The 23,537-nt window shown below is 42.6% G+C and overlaps 1 protein-coding gene and 1 pseudogene across 3 annotated transcripts in view; one reads left to right on the forward strand and one right to left on the reverse strand.

Annotated features, from left to right (window-relative positions):
- Positions 1-23,537, forward strand: part of DOCK8 (dedicator of cytokinesis 8) — a 171,982-nt gene that overhangs the window by 25,350 nt on the left and 123,095 nt on the right. For 2 of the 3 annotated variants that reach the window (XM_061628825.1, XM_061628816.1), the window contains exons 3-4: positions 4,847-5,022; positions 22,216-22,287. In XM_061628825.1, coding sequence (XP_061484809.1) covers positions 4,898-5,022; positions 22,216-22,287 — 197 coding nt within the window. In that variant the 5' untranslated portion in view covers positions 4,847-4,897. Of the gene's footprint in view, positions 1-4,846; positions 5,023-15,205; positions 15,294-22,215; positions 22,288-23,537 lie in introns of those variants that run through there. The other variant, XM_061628835.1, reaches the window with a different exon arrangement.
- Positions 19,741-19,849, reverse strand: LOC133375864 (5S ribosomal RNA; annotated as a pseudogene).

Genomic DNA, 23,537 nt, shown 5'->3' on the forward strand with positions numbered 1-23,537 from the left:
ACCCCTGTGAGGTAGGGTTGGAAACCAAGGCAGCTCACAACAAGAAATAAAGCCATTTAAAATCCAATAACCATAAAAACAAGTATAAACAGTTGCAAAACAGTGTAAAGTGGCATGATTTGGAATTTTGGGTTGTGTGAATGAAGTTGCTTATCACTTGAGGTTGCAGTTCTGTCCCTGTTTGAGTAAGCCCCATTGAATACGCTGGGACTTGGTTCTGAATAAATAAATTTAGGATTGCACTATAAATATCTTTACAGTTTGTGTAAATAATAAATATATTTGATAGTTATGCTTATATAAATATTTCTTCATTTATCATATTTTTGGTTTTTGGTTAGGAATCCTGACTGGTTGTGAGATGCTTAGTTTTTTGCCTTATAGGAATCTTGTTGTGGTTGGTATGGTATTACATTTAGGAAAGTGTTACTGCCTTCTGTATTTTTTTTTCCTATTTGCATTTCACTTATCTTCAACCTCACTCCATTACAGCCATAGAAGCAACAGCAGCATATGCAAGATAATTAACTCCCATTAGTGATAAGAACAAGAATTTATAATTATTATTTCAATTAAAACAAGAGGCTTATCAATACTTTGAAGAGGACCAGATATTTATTTTCTTTCTGAGCCCAGGACTGGGTCTTTCATGATGCCCGGTGTGTGTGTGTGTGGGGGGGGGAGCAGGAGAGTAGTCGATAAGACAGACATCCTGGCATTGATAATCGAATTAGCAAGGTATGTGTGGGGTTGTTGTACACTTCCAGGCTCAGTTTCATTTTGAGTATGGAGGTGGAACCTGTGTAGATGTGGTTGATCAAAGGGAGAAGAAATTTTGAGTTAAGCAAAGCTCTGCTTTTATAAAACCTAAGAAACATACAGTACTTTGAATGTCTGAGTGCCTGCACCAGTGGAATACTGGAGGAACTTGTAAAACTTGCTGCAACAGTATTTAGAACTGAGCATGTGGTGTGAAAGACTCCTTTTCCTAACATTTTGGCTTGTTTTTCTCTGATTGTGTATTTTTATTGTTTTTACTATATTTGTAAGCTGTGCTGAGCTCTGTTTTTAACAGCAAAAGGGCAGGATATAAATTCTCTTAATCAATCAATAAATACTCCATAGTGTTGGAAACTAGAGTCTAGGCATTTAATGTTGCTTTTAAAAAAAAGATTTCTCACATCTTTCCCCAGTTTTTGGTGGTAATTCCTAGGCACAAAAACAAAACAACTGGACAATCCAAATATTAATATTTATAAGTTTATAAGTGACAGTTTTCCTGCTAAGTACCTGCATGTCATAAGCAGGGGTAGTCTTATACAGCGAGTATATCCCAAACTCTATATTTTAACTGGAAAAGTTGGGGGTCGTCTTATACGCCCAGTCGTCTTATATGCCGGAATATACGGCACTTTGTTTTTAACTTAGAGTTAACCAGGGCTTTTTTTGTGATGGCTGTCACTGGTATGGCGTACCAGCATCTGTTTTTTTTGCTGCCCATGCCAGCCATTTTATGCTGTAGTAAACAATAGGTCCTTCAGCTCTAGCTCTTTTACCTCAATCAAATTGCACCTATTCACTTTTCATGAAGCATCCAGATGACATTGCTAAATCACTGCATTCCAGTATTCTCTGTTGTTCTATTTTTTTCAAATTCAACTTGTGATGTTTATATTTGTTTTTGCTATAAACACAATTGCAGTGTCAGCCTGCCTACTGTCAAGAGGCAAAGTATTGCTGATGCATTTAAGGGCAACTGTGTCTTTAATAAATACTTCCTGTTGGCAGATTCAGCTGGTCTATTGCTTCCTGCTAATTGCTAGGGATTAATAATAATTGCCTCTTATTTATTAAGTTTCTGTTTCCTGATGGGAGACTTTCCCTTTTATCTTGAAGTAGTGCTATTAAGGTTCAATTAATTGAACCTTAGACATGCTGAACAGGAATCAATAAAACCAGCTCAACCTACAAGAAGGAAACTTTTTAATTAACGTTGCAGGGAACCTTTATAAAGTGAAATTTATTTATGAGAAAATATAGAAGGACCTTGGTAATGCGAAAGGGCTCTGCTGGATACTATAGTGCTATATTAATTGTTGTATAGAGCCACCATTTTAATTCCTCTCCCAGCTGATTTCCAGAAAGCAATGCCTTAGCAGTTCTAAGGGACTCTAGGGAGGAAGTGATTTATTTAGCTAAATGAATACAAACATTAAAATTTTTATATTAAAATGTGTGCATTGGTATAAATATCTGGGGGTGTATCCAACTGAAATCACTGTGCATGCAGAATGATGGCCATAAGCGCAACAGTACTTCTCCCCCTCACCCCTTATCACCCAACCCTCCAGAGCAGATTTTGGAGAGGTTTATGAGGTAGATATGGGAATCAGAGGGAGGAGAGATTCCATTGCACATGTGAAAGTTGTTCCATGTGCAGAAGGATTTAATTGGATACAACCCTAAGCTAGTAATAATGTTGTAAGAGATTTGTTCAATGTAGTTCATGGAAATAAGGAACTGATCATTAAGTTTGGAAAATTTTATATCAGGGTTACAGCTCAAACCTTCTTCTTTATCCAACTGATAGATGTTTGTAGGGATGTACAGGTAGCCATTCTGCTGAAGAAGTGGCTGGTGTTAGGGAGTTGTAATTATTGCCATAAAAATTGTTGAGCTCTTTTTACAAATGTAGTTCGGTTACATCTTGGACCTCCCCCCCCCCCCCCGCAAAGCTTCTCAGCGTTAGGTGGGAATGTAAAATGGATTGCTATTTATTCAGATATAGTTGCTCTTATATAGAGTACCTCATTAGAAGAAGCAGATGCTTCCTTGCCATCTGGAAAATAGGAACCCAAATGTATTTTAGAGATCTGAATTGTTGCCCTCAACATTGTGGTTGAGTATTCCAGTTAGCTTCTTCTCTTGTTACAGGAACACGTGCAGTTTTGATATTTTCCTTATACAGCTTAGCATTTGTAGTCCTCTCCCAGCCTTCTTCCTCCATTTCTCTATCTCCATCCTGTTTCCTTCATCTGCTCCATCACATCTACATAACAGCACAGTTAAGCTGTGGCTTATGAGATCTTCATCCTTTTGTGGGTTTCAAATTGCATACCATCAGGGAACCCTTTCAGTACTGGCTTCTCTCAGCTCAGGAATTCCAGCAAGTCTCCCAAAGAACACCTTGTGCATTCTAGAATATTTTAGAGTTATATCCAGAATCTAGGGTGTTCAGTCAGTTTATGGGGCTCATTGTCCTGTATAAACTGATAGGAGGATTGATTGGTGTCCTTTAGCTTTTTCAGATCTTTTTATTTAAGCTCCTTATATTTCTAACTGCCGGATTTGTATTTATAACCAGACATGGTATTATGGTGTGTATGTATTAACTATACACAGTTTACAAATGCTGTTCGACCAGGGGTGGGTAGCCTTCAGAGAGCCAAATGCAGTCCTCAGATTAATGCTGACGCAGGGATCCCCAAGGGTGAAAAGGGGGGGGAAGTGTATGTGTGGGAAAGAGTCAAGCTGAATGGCATGACGGAAGGAAAAGGAGATAAAAAGCTCTCTGCAGGCGATCAGATCAGACCTCTGGTAAGATCTGTCTGTTCCCCTCATCACACTGGGCCGGGAAGGAGGGAGAGAGAGGGAGAGATGAAGAAAAGGCGTGGCCGTGCCTACCACTAGCTTGTGGCCCCAACAGATTAACTCGAAGGGAATGCTGATCTCAAAAGATAAAAGGTCTGCAACTCCATACACAAGAGCTCTATAGAATTTGGTAGAACAAGTGCAATTGCTTTGCCATGCTTCTTTCTTAGGGATGCAGATATGTTTGAAACCACTGCAGTGTCTGTTAATGTGAGGGAAATTCCAGCAAGATCAGGACTTCCAAATTTGGTTCCAGATTTAGGAAAGTTTTATTCTAATTCCTTTTTCTCCTTTCTATGAGAGACACATTTGCCCTGATCCATCTATAGGCACTCATGCATAAACAAGGTGTATAATACACAACTGGGGATGCACATTGGTATGTTTCATGGGCTCCAAGGAGAACTTTTGGCAAGATTGGAAGGATGAAGAATGGATTACAGATATCATGGAGTGGGCTGGGGAAAGCACGGAAGAAATGTTTCCAGAATCTCTGGTAGCTCTGAGTCTGATGAGTCAAATGATGCCCACTGCTCCCTCACTCCCGCATCTATGACAGAGAAAGGAATTGACTGGTACCCAGCTCAACCCTAGCTGTTGAACAGATAAAACTTAATGAATAGCCTGAAGTCTTCCAGAGAGAGCAAAGTGAAAGTAGCATGTCAAAGTTAGAGATTATGCTTTCACCAAGGTCATGAAGATTAGAAAAGAGACAGAGACAGCTTCCTTTTGCCTTGGAGCAAAAGCTGGAAACTACCAGAGAATGCTTGGACAAGTAATGTGTCCGCTCACCTCTCTTATTTTTGGGATGAATGGGCATGATTAGGTCATTGTGAGAACAGTCTGCTGTTGCCTCTACATGCCTAGTTCTGTATCCTGAATCATGCCTAGAATGTCTGATGCTATGTTCCTGTACTGACGCCTGGAATAAAGCTTAGTAGGAAACCAAGCCTCTGAGTCCTGAGTCTGCTTCTCTGGTTGGTAGCCAGGACAGAATGTGCATTTCATGCAGGGCAGATTGAATGCACCTGAATGCACATTTGATTTCTGCCTTTTGCTTCTTGACAAGCAGGTGATCTCTTTTGTTCCATTGAGGCATTTGAGTTTAACAATGACATGATAATTAGATGTTCTTATAACATTCCTATTTAAAAATAAGGCTAAGAACCACTTGTTTCCTTTTTGTAACATCTAGCCTCAGTTCTATGATGCAGTAGATCCAGTGGATTTTGAAGGTTTCCTAACAATGCAGCTGAATAACTTGGATATGGAACTCCTGCAAGAACTTGGTGACTTTCCTAAAGATGATTTGGAGGTTGTCTTTACTCCAAAGGACCACAGGACTTTGCAGCCATCATTGCCTGAGGAAGGGTAAGGAAGTGGGGATTGGATATTTAAACACCCAACAGGATGAAACCCACCAGTTAGTACACTTTCTGAATTAAAAGTGGAGCATGGCTACCCAGTGGCCCAGGGAATATACTGTTATTGCCTCACATATCCTGAGGCTTCACCATAGTATTAAAAAGAGGTTCCAGAGCTAAGCCCTGGGGAAGGAAAACTTGTATTAAATACAAGATCTATGCGTGACCCTGGTGACGGAGTGGAATAGGGAGATCACCGGGGCAATAGACCGGGTGGCTCCGAAACGTCCTCTCCCCCTGAATAGAACTCAGATTGCACCTTGGTATACACCTCGGTTGCGGGGTCTGAGGCAGGAGGTGAGATTACTAGAGCGCCGGTGGCGGAAATCGCGCTCCGAGGACGATCGGACACTGGTTAGAGCAGCAATAGCTGCCTACCAAGCGGCAACAAAGGCAGCAAAAAGGGATTTCTTTGCTGCCTCTATTGCGTCCGCAGAGTGTTGTCCCAGGAGGTTGTTCCAAGTGGTCCGAAGCCTGGTCGGTCCAGTTGTGCAGGAACCCATGGAACATTCTAAAGCCTCCTGTGACGTGTTTGCTAAACACTTTGCTGATAAAATTGAGCGCCTGAAGAACACGATTCCGTATGCCGTGGATACAGGAAGTGGGCCAGAGTCGGCCAGTTGCAATCTGGTCAAGTGGGAACGGTTTCAGCCTCTTCCCTCTGAGGAAGTGGACAAGGTGTTCTCTACTGTAAGGCCGACCACTTGTTTGCTTGATCCTTGCCCTACATGGCTCATTATGAGCTGTAAAGAGGAACTGAGCGAAGGGATCATGGCGGTGGTGAATGCTTCCTTGGAAGAAGGTGCAATGCCATCAGCCCTCAAGGAGGCGGTAATAAAGCCCATTCTGAAAAAGCCCTCCTTGGATCCCCAAGAGTTGAACAACTTTTGCCCAGTTTCTAATTTATCATTCTTGGGCAAGGTGATCGAACGAGTGGTGGCCAAGCAATTACAGACGCACTTGGAGGAAACAGATTACTTAGATCTGTTCCAATCAGGTTTCAGGACTGGACATGGAACTGAAACAGCCTTGGTCGCACTGGTGGATGATTTAAGGAGGGCATTGGATAGGGGAGAATATGCGTTCCTCGTCCTCCTGGATCTCTCAGCGGCTTTCGATACCGTCGACCACGGTATCCTCTTGGATCACCTGGAGGGAATGGGAATAGGGGGCACTGTTTTATGGTGGTTCCGTTCCTATCTCTTGGACAGGCACCAACGGGTGGCATTGGGGGATGAGGTTTCAGACCCTTGGCCTCTCAGTTGTGGTGTGCCATAGGGTTCTATCCTCTCCCCCATGCTATTTAACATCTATGTAAAGCCGCTGGGAGCCATCATCAGGAGATTTGGGCTGCGGTGCCACCAATATGCAGATGACACCCAGCTATATCTCTCGTTCAAGTCCTCACCAGAGTTGGCTGTGGATACCATTTCCAAGTGCCTGGAGTCCATAAGTGAATGGATGGGAGGCAATAGGCTGAAACTAAACCCTGACAAGACTGAGGTGCTGCTCATGGGTGACAAGGGAAGGTTAGGAGATGTAGACCTGGTGCTTAATGGGGTGAAATTGCCCCTGAAAGACCAGGTCCGTAGCCTCGGGGTCATTCTTGACTCCCAGCTGTCCATGGAGGCTCAGGTCTTGGCAGTGACCCGAGCAGCTTGGTATCAATTACATCTAATACAGAGGATGCGACCCTACCTTCCTGTCCATCTTCTCCCACGAGTGGTACATGCCCTGGTCTCCTCTCGCTTGGACTACTGTAATGCGCTCTACGTGGGGTTACCCTTGAAAATGGTCCGGAAATTACAACTGGTACAGAATGCGGCGGCACGATTGATTAAGAACAGCCGCCGCTATATCACTCCAGTGTTAGAAGATCTACACTGGTTACCAGTTGTCTACTGGGCCCAATTCAAGGTGTTGGTACTAACCTTTAAAGCCCTATACGGTTTTGGCCCAGTTTATCTAAAGGAGTGCCTCCAACATCACCAAATATGCCGCCTAACGAGATCGGCCACTCAAGACCTTCTCTCGGTCCCACCAGTAAAAACAGCTGGGCTGGTGTGGACCAGAGAGAGGGCTTTCTCGATTGTGGCCCCCACCCTCTGGATTTCTTTGCCCTATGATCTCCGCCATGCCCCCTCACTGCCAAGTTTTCGTCGAGCCTTGAAGACCTGGCTTTTCAGGCAGGCCTACAAGATCCCGGGAGTAGATTAATTCTATCTTGCTACAGCTGTGGATATTTTTAGATTAATTTTAGATCAAAGTTTTGGTTTTTATGTTGTATTTTATTGCTGTATTTAATTTTAAATTGTACGTCGCCTAGAGTGGCCGCTGACCCAGCCAGATAGGCGACCCAGAAATAAAATTTTATTATTATTATTATTAAATTGCCACAACTAAACATTTTGTTCATCCAGTGAAGGCTCCTAGTGCTATGCCCAGTCTCCATAGATTAGCAGTTAAAAAAGCCCAAACAAAGCACATCAAGTGACATATTTAGTGTCATGTCTGGTATTGTCCTTAGTTCATGGGGATTAAAACAAAGTTCTCATAGATTCTTGGCCAGTGAATGGTTCTGGTTTTGAACACATTTTTTTAACTAAAATATAACTATTTTTCCCTTAGAGCAGCTCTATTTTTAAAACTGAAATGTAAGTTTCATTGGTCTTAAAAATGCAGAATTTATCAGAATAACTGCAATAACAATATCTACAACAACAGGACACACACCTGAGCATGTTGAGGGTGGATTTTACAGCCATAGAACATTTTCTTTGATTTAAAGCTGCTATCCCATGCACAGAAACGGAGAAGGAATAATAGGGCAATCCTATGCATTTTTTCTTAGAAGTAAATCCCACTTCTAAATGTAAATGTACTGCCTTCAAGTCGATTCCAATTTATGGCGATCCTATGAATAGGGTTTTCATGAGGCTGAGAGGCAGTGACTGGCCCAAGATCACCCAGTGAGCTTCATGGCTATGTGGGGATTCGAACCCTGGTCTCCCAGGTCGTAGTCCAACACCTTAACCACTACACCACACTGGCTAAGTGGAGCTTATTCCCAAGTAAGTGCAGCCTAAGTCTTATTTAACTTATTGGGATTTGCATTTGAATAAACATTCATAGGATTTTGCTGCAATAACCCTATAAATAACTCAATGTCTTGTTTACTAGCATTATAAACTGGGCCAGCAGCTAAGTGCAGAGATAAAAATATGAGCCACCTTTGATGCAAGTATACTTTTTAATACCTGGTAACGAAGCCTCATTCACTGGGCCTCATATGCAATATTTTGCCCTTGTGAAAAGATTGCTCAACAAAACGCCGGTGTAGTTCAGTTATTCAGAAGCAGGTATGGTTGGGCTGAGTCATGTGAAAAGTATTTCCTTTACATTGGGTTTATTGACTAGTGGCATTCAATGTGTACCTTCTTTTTTTTCTGAATTCTGCCTTTCCTCCACAAGATTCAGGGTGGAGCTGCATATGATGTTTAATTACATTATATAATTACATTATAGGCTTTCTTTTATCAGGTGAAACAATTGCTGCCCACAGCTTCAGAGGGGGTTTGTTTAACCTTTTCCTCTCTGGTCATTTTCCCACTAAAGATCGTGCCCCTCCTCCACAGCCTCTTTTCTCCCCTGAGAGGTAAAACATACAGATCCCTGATTTGTGGGACATTGGTCCATTTTGCACATAATGCTAAGCCAAACATGGTTAAGTATGAATACATGAGCATGCGGGTACTCAAAGTAAAAAATGTGGCTGCTTCACTCCTCCCCTGCTTCTGCTGCTGCTGTGTTACTTGGAGGTAAACCATGGTCTGGTGTAAAGTCATGTCTGAACTGGTGCTCATGGTTTGTCTTGTTCCAAACACAAGCTGTAGCCAAGGTTTGTTCATGGCTTACTGCTCATGGTTTGTCTAGAGGAGACAAACTATGAGCCCAGGTTTCCACTTCTTTATGCTAAGCCAAACAATGGCTTATCCCCAAGTAGCACAGCAAGAGGACAACCAGAGGAAGAGCAAAGCAACTGCTATTTTTACTCAGAATATCCACACACACTTGTGCACTCATGCTTAGCCATGGTTTGGTCTAACATTACATGCAAAGTGGGCTTACATAGAGTATGTAGTTCCATCCTTGGTTTTTATTATTTTGGGTTTGCTGGTTTGTATTTTTCAGGTGTACAAATACTTTCTACTATTACTGCACATTCAGGTTTATATGAAGGAGTATATTTTAAATGTCTGTCTTGGAGGGGGAAAAGCAATGATACCTAAAGTAGATCCAACATTATTTACGCAACTAGCAATTGCGCAAATGGCTTTTTTAAAGGAAACTGTAGATGTTGGGGGCAGATCTGGATTGGGACTGCAGCAAGGGATATAGGGCTTGCACTCTCCCTCACCACCACCCCAACAACATTAGCTCTTATAGTGGCATCAGTGGCTACCCTATAGCATGGATGCCAAGATCTGGCTAAAGCACAGTGGAGGATATTGAACCTCCTGGGCTTTTTAAAACCTTGAACAATGCAGCTATTTCACCTATTTTTCCAGATCCCAGTATGATGGCACAAGACACTTCTCAAATTCCCCACCACCATCACCAAGTTACCACAGGACTCCAGCCCTCCATGTATCTGAGGCCTTTGCTCATTTTTCTTTAAAAAACCCCTCAGGAATTATTGTCTCCAGACAAGACAGAGGTGCTCCTAGTCAGTCGAAAGGCGGATCAGGGAATAGGGGTTCAGCCTGTGCTGGATGGGGTTATACTCCCCCTGAAGACGCAGGTTCGCAGTTTGAGTGTGCTCCTGGACTCAGCCTTAAACCTGGAGGCCCAGGTTTCTGCAGTGGCTAGGAATGCTTTTGCACAGTTAAGACTAGTGCGCCAACTGCGCCCGTTCCTGGAGTCGTCTGATCTGGCTATGGTGACACATGCCTTAGTTACATCCCGTTTAGACTACTGTAACGCGCTCTACGTGGGGCTGCCTTTGAAGACTGTTTGGAAACTTCAGTTGGTGCAACGAGCTGCAGCCAGAATGTTAACTGGGGCTGGTTACAGAGACCATACAACTCCCCTGCTGCAACAGCTCCACTGGCTGCCAGTCTGTTTCCGGACACAATTCAAAGTGCTGGTTATGACCTATAAAGCCCTATACGGCTTAGGTCCTGACTATTTGTCAGACCGTATCTCCCTATATGAACCTGCCCGGGCCCTGAGATCTTCAGGAGAGACCCTTCTCACGAACCCAACACCTTCACAAGTGCAACTGGTGGGGACACAAGATAGGGCCTTTTCGGTGGCTGCCCCTAGGCTCTGGAACTCCCTCCCTAGGGAGGCAAGAATGGCCTCCTCTGTGCAGTCTTTCCGCCGACAGCTAAAGACTTTTTTCTTCCGGCAGGCCTTTGGAACTGAAGGTTTTAAGGGTAGTGACTGAAGAGGATGCTGTATGTTATTGTTTTACTTGTATGCTCTTAAACTGGGTTGCAGTATTTTAAGAGTAATTGGTTTTAACATCTTAATAGTTTAATCCTGTTTTAATGCTGTTTTTATATGTTTATATGTTTTATATTTTTATAGGTTTTTAATGATATGTACTTATTTTTATCTGGAAGCCGCCTTGAGTTCCAGTTTGGAAAAAGGGTGGGGTATAAATAAAGATAATAATAATAATTAAAACTGAATTTTTTATTGAGCTGACTTGTGCTCCTGCTTGCAGGAAGGGTGGGATGTCGGTCGGTCGGTCGGTCGGGTCAGTCCGTCACGTCACTCAGTCCGTCACGTCACTCAGTCCGTCACGTCACTCAGTCCGTCACGTCACTCAGTCCGTCACGTCACTCAGTCCGTCACGTCACTCAGTCCGTCACGTCACTCACTTCCCAGTTGCCCTTGATCAAACCAGAGCTCGGCTCTATATCTCAGAGAATGAATAGGCTGAAGGAAACTGCTATCTTTGTGCTTAGCATCACAGCATGGCTGCAAAATAAAGTGAAATCCTTTGCTCAGAAGGAGGAGAAGCTGAGCAACAAGCTGGGTGACCTGGAGAACCAAGATGATTTTTGCTTCCATGAGTTCACAGACCCAGAGGAGGGCCAGGACCCCAGAAGCCTTTTTTCAGGAATGGCTTTCTAAGATATTCTTCCTTATGGTTACTGAAATCAGACATTTACTGTTGGGGAGCCCACAATATTATTTATTACAGTTATATCCTGCCCTTCTTCCCAGAGGAGCCCAAGGTGGCAAACATATTAACAAAACAATAATAACAACAAAAAGCATCCTAAAAGCAGTTGCACATAAAAACATTCTTTCATCTAGTGATCGTTGGGTTGCCAAGAACATAGTCGTTAGAGTGTTGGATTACGACCTGAGAGACCCACTCAGCTATGAAGCTTGCTGGGTAACCTTGGGCCAGTTACAGTCTCTCAGCCTAACCTACCTCACAGGGTTGTGAATATAAATGGAGAGGGAGAAGAACCATGTATGCCACCTTGAGCTCCTTGGAGGAAAGGAGGAATATAAATGTAATAAATAAAATAAAATGCTGGGATAAACAGAACAGAGTTCTGATTGCCTGATTTGCAGTGCTAAAACCCAAAGAAGCTTTTCTGCTTACAAGAAATGACATAGAATTCAAATGTAAAGAGCACACACAGCCAGGTTTATCAAGACTTCTATATAGAGACTTTACATTGTAGAGATCATAGCTGTCTTGCAAAGAGCCAGTCTTTGCTTTTCCTGGAACTTTCCTTGTAAATGGAGGGTATCTCATAATAACACCACCTGGTAGATCACTATACTAAAAGAAGGTATATTCATCTTCTGAAAGATTTGAATCTGAGAATTTCCATACTTATTCGCAGATCAAGCCTAGTGGACCATGCATCAGCAACAGAGGATGAGGATGGAAGCTGGACTTTCCAGATGCTGTAGGGACAGGCTCCATTAACTATTGACTTAGGAGACAGCAGTGAAGCAAACCAAAACATTTTTAATTCTCTTTCAGTGAGAATGACTCTTTGCTGACACCATGTGGCTTTTTCCTGCCACTATGTCCATGTTCTGTGGGTTATGTGCTTACTATGCGAAACTATCAGATATATTTCAGTGGGACATTTTCCCATGCACATGTGCACAGGATTGCAGGATTAAGCTTTTTTTTAAAACCTTGGTTTAGGAACCAATTTATAACTCCTCAGATGTCTAAAAAACAAGGGAGTGGCAGTCAGATTAGCAGTCTTTTTCACTAACAGAAAAGGACAAAAATGGGTTCAGATTTTGCATAAAATTTACACATGCTAATTATATATATGCAAATTTTAGAGATAATTACTATAATTTTAATGGAAACAATTCAACACATGTCACCATAATGGGGAAGAATGTGATCTGGTGATTAGTGTATCTGCTCAGTCTGCTGCCCCTTCCTAAGGTTCTTTATCTTTAAACGGACAGACTGAATTGCTTTTCAAAAAGAGGGCTGTTCTCTGTAGAATAGGACACATGGGCAATCTACACTTTCAATTTCATGGTACCCTAATTGATAGTACAGGTTGTTTCCTTCCTCTCTCCTACAAAGGGATAATGGAATCTCAAAGAATGCACCATAGTCTCAATTTACACTCCCAGGGGAGGCTAAGCATAGTTTTTCCAGCAGGTCTCTCTCTGAGACTTGAAGCATTCAGGGAGGGAGATATAATCCTTGGTGGAAATTAATGCAGTGTCGAAAAACTCCAAAGACAGGTTTTCAGAAGGTACCTAAACAGAAGCTAGAAACAGCAGAATGCATAGAGAAGTTTGTACACATGGTTGTGATGGACTCGTAGTCATATGTATACCTCCGCATAGAGGACTACATTTTCTATTCCTCTGTTCAGAAATCTTATCTATCAGTGAATTGATATGATCATCCTGTCTCACTTGTTTGTCAGGGAGGTATCGGACCCTCAAATAGGTGTAAATCACCTGGTCTGCTCATGCTTAAAGGTAAAGGTGTCCCCGCACTTATAGTGCGAGTCGTTTCCGACTCTTAGGGTGACGTCTTGCGACGTTTATTAGGCAGACCGTATATATGGGGTGGGATTGCTAGTTCCTTCCCCGGCCTCTCTTTACCCCCCCAGCATATGCCGGGTACTCATTTTACTGACCACAGATGGATGGAAGGCTGAGTGGACCTCGACTCCTTTTACTGGAGATTTGACTTCCTCCTTCCGTTGGAATTGAACTCTGACCGTGAGCAGAGCTTCGGCTGCATTACCGCCGCTTACCACTCTGCGCCACGGAGGGTCTGCTCATGCTTAGATCTCAACATATTTTAATGTAGGGGACTGCTGAACATACCCCAGCACTGGAGGCTGAACAAACTACTACTTCGGATCCTGCTTCAGTTGCTAGAAGAGGCGAACACAGGCATACCACAATGTTTTATTGAGGGTGCCTCCAGACTGTTGCTATTTTGCAGGAGAGATTCAAGTGCATACTGGGGACTTAGGTTTGCACAATTAAAGTGGATTATTCAGTTCTTTTGCCGTAGCACAAAACATCCATTTTTTAAAAAAATTAACTTTTTGCTGTTAGGAGCAGGATGAATATTTATGGTTGTATAACTGTCCTCAAACAAATCAGAACAGATGCTCAATGAAAACAAGACAAAGTCTAACCACTGTGTAAGCTTTGTACAAGCAAATCAGGATGAATGCTTCATAAACAGGTCCAGGAGGCACCCTGAGAAGATACATCCATTTGTTCCTCCTGCTGGTATGGGATGCTTTCAGAGGGTTAGCCACAGTATGGCAACTCTCTTTCATCCTCAGGATAGAGAAATAAAGACGGAAGAGGTTATTAGTGGAGGTTAAGGGATGTATGACTGTTTCCAGTTTGAAACTTTATTTTGCAGCAGTTGGGATGGTTACATCCTTCGTCAGTGACTGAAGTGGAATAAAGTTAAGCCTAAACATATACTTAATTATCCTAGTCACAGCTCATATATCCTCTTATAAAAACAATTTCCATGGAACTGCCAGAGAAGGAAACTTGTTTCTGATTTCTCCACACTGATGTTTATTATCTACCACCCCAAACCATTCATAGTGCAAAATAATTCCAAGAACATCTACATCTGAAATGAAGCAAAAGCAAGATGAATGGTCGATCTGTTATGCCAGGAAGTTAAATTTCTTATGATGGCCTGCTGACATAAGCTGCACCGCTGATTCCTTCCCCCACCCCGCAAATATAGCATCAGCCGCACCTCAGTCAGTGGTTTTCTTGTTTACTTTGAGGCTGGTGTTGTTACAGCTACTCTCTCCTCCAAAGGACTTATACCCACTATTCACTATATTCTCTTAACTTCATCTATGGGGGGAGAGGAGGTAGAATGTCATATTATATGTTGGAATGTATGAGGTTCAACTCCAACTTGGTGGGTTGAGGCTGCATGGGGTTAATAAGGGTAGCTAGAGAGCTAGACCTATCCCTTTGATCCTGCCGTCTCTCCCCTTCCTGCTAGACTGATATGCAAAGGATGTTTGATCCCAGTTCCTTCTCGCCTTCTCAGTGTTCTCTTTCTCTCGAGAGGGGAGCAGACATCTTTTCTTTGTCTCTCCTCTCAACCAGGATGAGGGCCAGCACTGGGACCAGTGCAGGCTGCTCCAGCACAGCCAGTTAGCTAGATATAGAACTCTTTCCTATCAAGCATGTACTTCCAGAATAAAGTAGTTGTTTCTTATTTTAAAACTTAAAGTCTGTGTCTGACTAATTTGCAGGGAAGGTAGAATCTTAGCAAAGATTCACACACACACACTAAGCTCGCTCAATACTCTCCGTTCCGCAGTGCTACGCAACTCTGCTACGCATCTCAATAGAGAAATTCCGACAGGTTCTGGGCACCAGCCATGCAAATGGAGATTTGAGCAACTAAAGGAGCTATTGTGTTTGAATCAAGGAAGCTATTAGAGACCTTCAGAGTTTTCAGTCAGTGAAGAGTTGAGGCTTTTACTTAGGATGGCTACCATGATGGAGCAGCTAGGTCTCCACAGACTGGAACCCAGAGGATGGAAACTGGGGGAATTTCGCAAGCAAAAACACCTGAAGCAACAGAAGCTGTTGGAAGTAATTACAGGATCAGAACCAGGAGGTGCTTCTCGGGAGGAACAAAGAATTTGGACTGAGAAGGATGAAATGGTACAAGACCTCATCACTAAATGTGTGAGTAATGCGCAAATTCCTTTGATTATGAATTCTAAAAATGCCAGAGAGATGTGGAAAACTCTTGAATCCCATCATAATCCGAAAAGCCAGGGACATCTAATTGCAATGCTACGTAGCCTTATTAATTTGCAAATGAGGGATTTTTTTTGAGGAACATCTTACAAAATTCATGGTGCTAGTCCAAGGGATAGACGAAGCAGGCACAGTTTTGGGACCAGTTCAAATAGCTTTATTTCTGGACTCACTTCCAAAATATATGGAGACTTTCATAGTTATAATGCAACAACAAAACAAAACTCTAAACGAGATTATTTCTGAAGTTAGAGCGCAGTTCTTTCAGAATAACAAAGGAAAAACTGATGCAAAACTCTCTTAAGTAAACAAACTGGCCAAGCTTCTAGCCGACAGCCAGTCAAATGCAGATTTCAGGAACAAAGGGAATCCAAAGGTGTGAAAGCATTCAGAAAAACACCTTAAAGACCAATGTGACAAGAAAGGGAAGCCTGAAAGAAATAAAGAATTTAAAGGGACAGAAAAAAAAAGTGCAAAGGGCTTTCAAGTAACTCATGTTGAAAAATGTTATGACAATAAATTCCATATTGATTCAGGAGCAAGTGCTCATCTAATAAATGAAAAAGCTTTGTTTGAAGATTTAACCCCATATGAAGGCACAGTTAAATTAGCTGACTCGAGAGTCCTGCCCATAAAGGCGTGGGGAGAGGCTAAGCTGTTTTGGGAGACTCCAAGCAGCACTGAGGAAATTTATCTCAGGAACGCGCTCTGGACCCCAGGAATCTCAAACAATTTAATTTCTGTTAATGAAGGTACAAACAATGAGTGGTCTGTGTTATTTGAACAAGATTCCTTCACAATTTCTAGAGATGGTGAAATTTTATGTACAGCTACCAAAAGAAAGGGCATGTATGAAGTGGATCAGGAAAGTCCACAAGCTAATGTTGTGAAAGAATGCTGTAACAAGTCTTGTTTACATTTATGGCATCGGAGATTAGGGCATAGAGACATTGCAAAGATACCCTTCAAAATAATAATTCAGTAAGAGGCATGAAAATTGAACCCTGTCAAGAAAAGGGGAGATGCTCATGCTGTGTTAAAGCAAAAGGGACCTGACCCAGTTTTCCTAAACAGAGTGAAAGGAAGACTAAGCGCCCCCTATAGTTGATTCACAGCGACATTTGTGAAATGCCAATCACTTCAGCTGGTGGAAACAAATATATTGTCAGCTTTATTGATGATTATTCAAGATTCACTGTAATTTATATGTTGAAGGAGAAGGGGGAAATGCTTCAGAAACTCAAAGAATATGTGGCAATGGTGACCACTAAATTTCAGAGAAAACCACAAATTCTACGTTCTGATAATGGGGGAGAGTACATGTCACATGCTACCCAGCAGTTTCTGCTTGAAAATGGGATTGAGCATCAAACCACTGTACCCCGCAACCCAGAACAGAACAGAGTCTCAGAGAGAAAATTCAGAACCCTAATTGAGATGGTGAGATCCATGCTGGAAGATGCCAATCTCCAACAGAAGCATTGGGGAGAGGCAGTGTATACTGCCACCTATCCACAAAATCGTTTGCCAACAAAGGTGAATGGCAACAAGACTCCATTTGAATTATGGTATGGGTGCATACCCAGTTTGGCTCATATAAAGGTGTTTGGATCAAAAGTGTATGGTCACATTCCACACCAGAAGAGAACCAAATTGGACAACACTACAAAGGAAAGAATCTTCGTTGGATATTCTTCAAAACAAAAGGGATACAGAATTCTAAATCCCAAGACAGAAAGGATTGAAATCCAAAGAGCTGTCTACTTTGATGAAGGTCAAGGTGCATTCCAACCAGAAGGGGCACCATTCCAAGACCACAACAATGAAGAAGATGAAGTAGAAATACCATACAGCACTACAGATTACAGCAACATGCCAGCATTGGAGGACAGTGAGGAATCAGAGCAAGAAGGGGAACCTGCACAGCCAGAAGGGGCAGCAGAGAGTCCTGTACCAAGACGCTCTAACCGCACCAACAGAGGTGTACCTCCACTGAGACTGTCCTACCTGGTGAGAGCTGATGAACTTCCAGAGCCTGAGACCTGGAAAGATATTGAAGCCTTACCCAAAGCTGAAGCTGAGAGGTGGAGGCAGACAGCCAAGGAAGAGCTGGAAGCTCTACACAAGAACAAAACTTGGACACTTACCAAGCTTCCTCAAGGAAGGAAAGCTGTAGATTGTAAGTGGGTATTCAAGAAAAAGCCAGATGCTGAAGGAAACATTGAGAGATACAAGGCAAGGCTAGTGGCCAAAGGATACTCTCAAAAGTATGGACAAGACTACTATGAAACCTTTGCTCCTGTAGTCAAACATACAACAATCAGAACTCTCCTAAGTGTTGCTGCTAACAAGAAAATGCAGGTGGAACACATGGATATAAAAACAGCATTCTTGCATGGGGAAATAGAAGAGGAAATCTACATGCAACAACCACCAGGTTTTGAAATACAAGGAAAGGAAACCCTAGTATGCAAACTGCAAAAGAGCATCTATTGACTGAAACAAGCTGCAAGAGCATGGAATGACAAACTGAACCAAATGCTCTTAAAACAAGGCTATAAAAGAGGCAAAGCAGACCAATGCCTATATAGCAGATTCAAGAACAACAAATGGACTTATATTTTGATTTATGTAGATGATTTACTACTGGTTTATGAGAATGCACAAGACAAGCAAGAGTTAGTAAATAATCTAAGCAAGGAAGTTGAAGTGAAATGTCTGGGCGACATCACATACTACCTTGGAATACAAACTGAAAGAGAGGACGATGGATCCTTTCTTCTAAACCAAAAACAAAAGATTCAAGACCTACTTGAGAGTCTTGGACTGAAGGATGCACATCCAGCACCTACACCAATGGAAGTAGGATACTTGAAACCAGACCAGAACAATCAACCCTGGGAAGACAATGAAAGGTACAGACAAGCTATAGGGAAACTCCTGTACATCAGCACAATAACCAGACCAGATGTGGCGGTAGAAGTGGAATACCTTTGCAGAAAAACCAGCTTGCCAACCAAAGACTGGGAAGCAGTCAAGAGAGTGGCAAGATATCTGAAAGGCACTGCAAACTTAAAACAAAATTTATCAGCTACTCGAGATCCTAAACTTCTAGGATATGCTGATGCTGACTGGGCTGGAGACACCAAAGATCGTAAGTCAACCAGTGGAAACTTGTTCTACTATGCACATTTTACATCCTGGAGTTGTTTCCTACTTGTTCTACTATGGGCAGTCACTTATCTGCTGGACAAGACGAAAGCAAGAGACTGTAGCACACTCATCTACTGAGGCTGAGTATGTATCAGCTGATGAGGCATGCAAACAAGATGCCAGGTTCAATCCCTGGCATCTCCAGTTAAAAAAAGAAGACGATAATGTGAGATATCTCTGCCTGAGATCCTGGAAACTGATTGCCAGTCAGAGTACACAATACTGGGCTAGATGGGGAATTCTCTGACCTGGTATAAGGTACTTTCTTATATTCTCTGTGCAAGAAGGGATGAGGCAAACCGAAACATTCTTCCACATTTGAAGCAAATGCCCAACAGTTCAGCTGGTTTCTGCCAGGAACGGATTCATTCCCAGGCTAATGTCCCTTTCAAAAGCTATGCATTTTACAGTGCAGTCCTATATATATTTACTCCAAAACAAGTGCCAGCGTGTTCAAGACAGCATGCTCCCTATTAAGTGTTTAGGATTGTAGCCTTAATCTCTTTGAACAAAATGACCATAGTTATCATCTCAAAGAACTATTCAAACCATTGTATGCTGTGGCCAAACTGCAGTTAGATAACCGTAAACCTCCTTCCTGCCTCCAGTTTATTATAATAGCTAAACAATGTGTGAGAGGAAATGATAACAATGTATAAACGTACCCCAAGTGCACTTAGGCAGCAAAGCCTTCCTAAGAAAAGGGTGCAGTCCTAAATACATTTCCTAGGGAGTAAGCACCATTGAACACAGTGGATTTACTTGCAAGTAAGCATGCATAGGATTATTCAGTAAGAAATAGGGTGGCAGTCTTCTGTTTGAAGGTGTCCTCTGTTTGATGAGCTGGCCAGTTTAAAGATAAAAATCATAAGAAGGGAGAGCAGGAGCCTTCAAACTGCCCATCAACATTTAACACCCAAACAGCAGACTGAGCAGTGATATATTTCTGCTTATAGTAATTGTTTCTAAATTTCTACATAGAAATGAGCATGCACCAATTTTATGAAAATTGGAGCCCTTCCTTTTTTTGGCCATGATGTTGTTGTTATATGCTTTCAAATCGATTACGACTGGTGGCGACCCTATGAATCTTTTGGATGTATTCATAGGGTTTTCATGGTAAGAGGTATACAGAGGTGGTTTACCATTGTTTTCCTCTGGCTTACGGCACCTGGTATTCCCAGGCGGTCTCCCACTCAAGTACTAACCAGGCCTGACCCTGCTTAGCTTCTAAGATCAGGCATGTTCAGGGTAGTATGGCCATAGTGTGTAACCTTAAATAAGAATGATATGACGGCTGGTTTCCCCTTTAATTTCACATGTAACAGTCCTGTTACCCACCAACTTTTCACAAATGAAATAGGGATGCTTGGATGCTGGCGTTGCATTGCTAGTCTCACAGCAGCTTCACTGCCTGAGCACTATTCCTGCACTTTGCTGAAGTGTCTTCTTCAGCTACTGCACACGAAGCTCACTATGGCGGTGCACTTAAGACAGCAACTGTAAGGATGTATCAAATGCTTGATTTAATCATGGATCTGTTTATACTCATGACAGAATAGCTGCGACTCCTTCAGCAGTGTTTGTTTTCTGCATGCACCATTGTGAGATGGAAGGCAGCAGCATTGGCATTTTATGTCTGTGTGTATATTTACCGGTACTGTGTGTGCATCATTCAGTTGTTCATTCAGAAGAACATTTCTAGGCTGATGTTTAGCCCTAACAAAGACCCCAAGAGTGATTTACGGTACACTCCAAAGCAATAACATCACTTGTTAAAACATACTAAACAAAAGTAAACAGAGATTAGAAAAGCAAAGAGAGTGGAACAATTTAAACTTAAGTACCATAATTAGACACTGTTTGAAGCCAGAGGAAAAGGAAACATTTTTACTGCCTACCTATAAGCCATCAGGGGTGGAGCCAGTGACCACTTCATTTGGAAGGGAATTCTACAACTGGTTTCCTGCTGCAGAAGAGGTCCTGTCTTGTATTCCCACCACCTGAACAGAGCCACAGAAGCAGTATGGTAGTGGCAAATTCAGAATTGCAGGGTCTATCCATGATAGTCACAGCGTGACCCCTCACAGCCACACCCCTTTTCCATTTCCCCTCATCTCCCTTGCTTTTTGTGTTGTCTCTGAGTCCATATTCCACTACAACAGATCTCCATAGGAACCAATCAACATGAAAGGAGAGGCTGTGTGTTAGCTACTGAGAAGACTAACCTGCTTTCACTCTGATTGACTCCTGTCAGCAAGAACGAACAAGGATCTTCTCAGTGGCTAACACACTCCCCTTTCATGATGATTAGCTTGTACATAGGGGCCTGGCTGGAACCCTGCTCCCCAAAAGGTAAGGCATTAATGACCCCCTGCTACCCTGGACAACTGTACCCCTGCACTGAAGATTATAGTAAACAACAGGCAGGTTCATATGGGCTTGAGGGAGGCAGCCTTTCAGTCACCCTTGCCCCAAACCATTTAGGGCTTTATAGGTAAAAACCAGCAGAGTCAAGATATGTGTGCGTCCTACTGAAGAGATTTTGTTTCTACAGCAGGGGTGGGGTCTGTGGCCCTCCAGATATTGCTGGACTACATCTCCCATCATCCCTGATTATAGTCCGTGTTGGCTGGAGCTAATAAAAATTGGAGTCCATCCACATCTGAAGGTCTATAGGTTTCCCACTCCTAATGATCTAACATTTCCCTAAGGCAAAATGGGGACAATGTTTTTTCAGGGAGAGATATCAGAAAATGGGGAGTGTCCCTAGTAAATAGGAGCAGTTGGAGAGTATGAAGTCCTTGCCAAGTAAAGGAGTGAACATTGAAGATACCTAATGCTGAGTATATCTGTTGGTCTATCTCAGGGGTGGGGAACATCTGGCCTGCGGGCCAATCTTTGCCCACCAGGGGTTCCAATTTGGCCCATAAGGCCATTCCCCTGAAACCACACCCAACTGTCAATCAGGGGACATCACCCTGATGGGCAATAGCTGATGGGCAGGAGCAGTGGGTCCCTGTAGAAAGCAAGACTGAACCACGTGCCCATCAGCTAATGAGCAAGGGATTCAATTGTGCTTGATTCAGCTGCACGTACCAGTTCCCAGCAGAAACTGGTATTGACCTCTTGGTGATCAGGTGATATGCAGGGAGGTCACTTTTGCCTGGTTCTGGTTGTTGGGGCCAGAAGCAAAAGAGGATGGAGTGACAAATGTAAATTTAACCTTTGTTCAGTAGGCTAATTTCTGCACATGCTTACGCACCCCTCTCTATCTTTCATCCAGGCAAGCAAGAGCCATTGTCAGAACTCAAGGACACATTCCAGCCAGGCAAAAACACTTGGGGCCAGTGAGGGGTATGACCTGGGGAGATGGATTGTGACCCTGTGCAAGTTAGAATTAGAACATATTTAATAGAATCCATGTTCTAAAATATATTGGAATGTATTTTTGGATAAGGAATGCAAGACAGGAGTATAATTGCAACCAAACAGATTTTTGAAAAGTAACAGCAATTTTTGAGATGCAGTATGATGAGCAGCCATATTGCTATTACCTTTAGAATAGAATTGTACGTGGCAATTATTGTACATGGCAATTAACTGTCTACTCATATTTTTGTTCCCTCCCCAGGGCTGAGTTGGATCCCCATGTCCGGGACTGTATTCAGACCTATATTCGCAACTGGCTAATTGTGAATCGAAAGTAAGTGCACCTTTGCAACTGAAGAATTAATACAGTGATTTTAAATGTATTTTTCTTGCTAGAACCAGTGTGGCATAGTGGTTAAGGTTTGTACTGTGACCTGGGAGACCAGGGTTCGAATCCCCACATAGCCATGAAGCTCACTGGGTGACCTTGGGCTAGTCACTGCCTCAGCCTCATGAAAACCCTATTCAGAGGGTCGCCATAAGTTGGAATCGACTTGAAGGCAGTACATACATACAGAGGAATGATAATGTGTTTTGCTTTGACTAGTCTTGTAACTAGTCAAGAGGTAGGATTATACTCTCATTAGATATACTCGCTGGTTCAGTCTATAAAGCTTTAAAGACAGCTAGTAAGGGAAAGGACCGTGCCTCAGTAGTAGAGCATCTGCCTTGCATGCAGAAGGTCTCAAGTTCAATCCCTGGTGTCTCCAAGTGGGACTGGGAAAAGACTCTTCCCTGAAACCCTGGAGAGCCGCTGCCAATCACAGTAGATAATATTGAGCTAGATGGACCACTGACAGCTTCCTGTATTTCTATGGTGTGCCATACTTTTGATGGGGATATGCCCATCTTGGTATATTTTGAAACCGGAACGTAGCAAAGTATTCAAAGCTTGTAAAGGAGTTGTGTTCACTTCAGCTACAGGGAAATAATTCTTGGACATTACAGCTTCATAATAAAAATTATCCATAGCCCTTGTCTTTCATCCCATGTAATTAAGATAGTTTCCAGGGCAAGGTCATGCTCAAGGAGAGCAGGGATGTCAACGAAAGTGCTTTATGGCTTCATTTGTCATTCTCAGTCAACTGGCAAACAATTAAAATGCAAACAATTAAAACACAAACACCAGTGCATATAATTCATCTACTCCCAAAGAATGTAATAAAAAAGTGTTTCCGTGATCAACAATTGCTTATTGTGGCATATTTGTTATGCAAGACAACAAAGCATTTAAGTGTCTTGCTATTCCTTTGGAAAGAAAGAAACCTTTATTAATCAAAGTGGTGTTACTCAGTGGGGCTGACTGCAAAAGATGTTTTCTCAATGTCTCAGAATGAAAGCAGCACTCCTCTGGTCATAGCTATGGTGAGCTTGGAGGTTCTTTTATATCTAGCTGGAAGTTAGTCTGCCTGTAGCATTTGCTAAAGGGCAGAATCTATAATGTTTAAGGATATATTATGGGGCCTAGGGCCACAGGCAGGTATTGGAGGTGAACCTGTTGAGGGAGAGGGGAGGGCAGTGCTC

This window comes from Rhineura floridana, chromosome 1 (assembly GCF_030035675.1).
Source record: "Rhineura floridana isolate rRhiFlo1 chromosome 1, rRhiFlo1.hap2, whole genome shotgun sequence".
NCBI classification, from domain to species: Eukaryota; Metazoa; Chordata; class Lepidosauria; order Squamata; family Rhineuridae; genus Rhineura; species Rhineura floridana.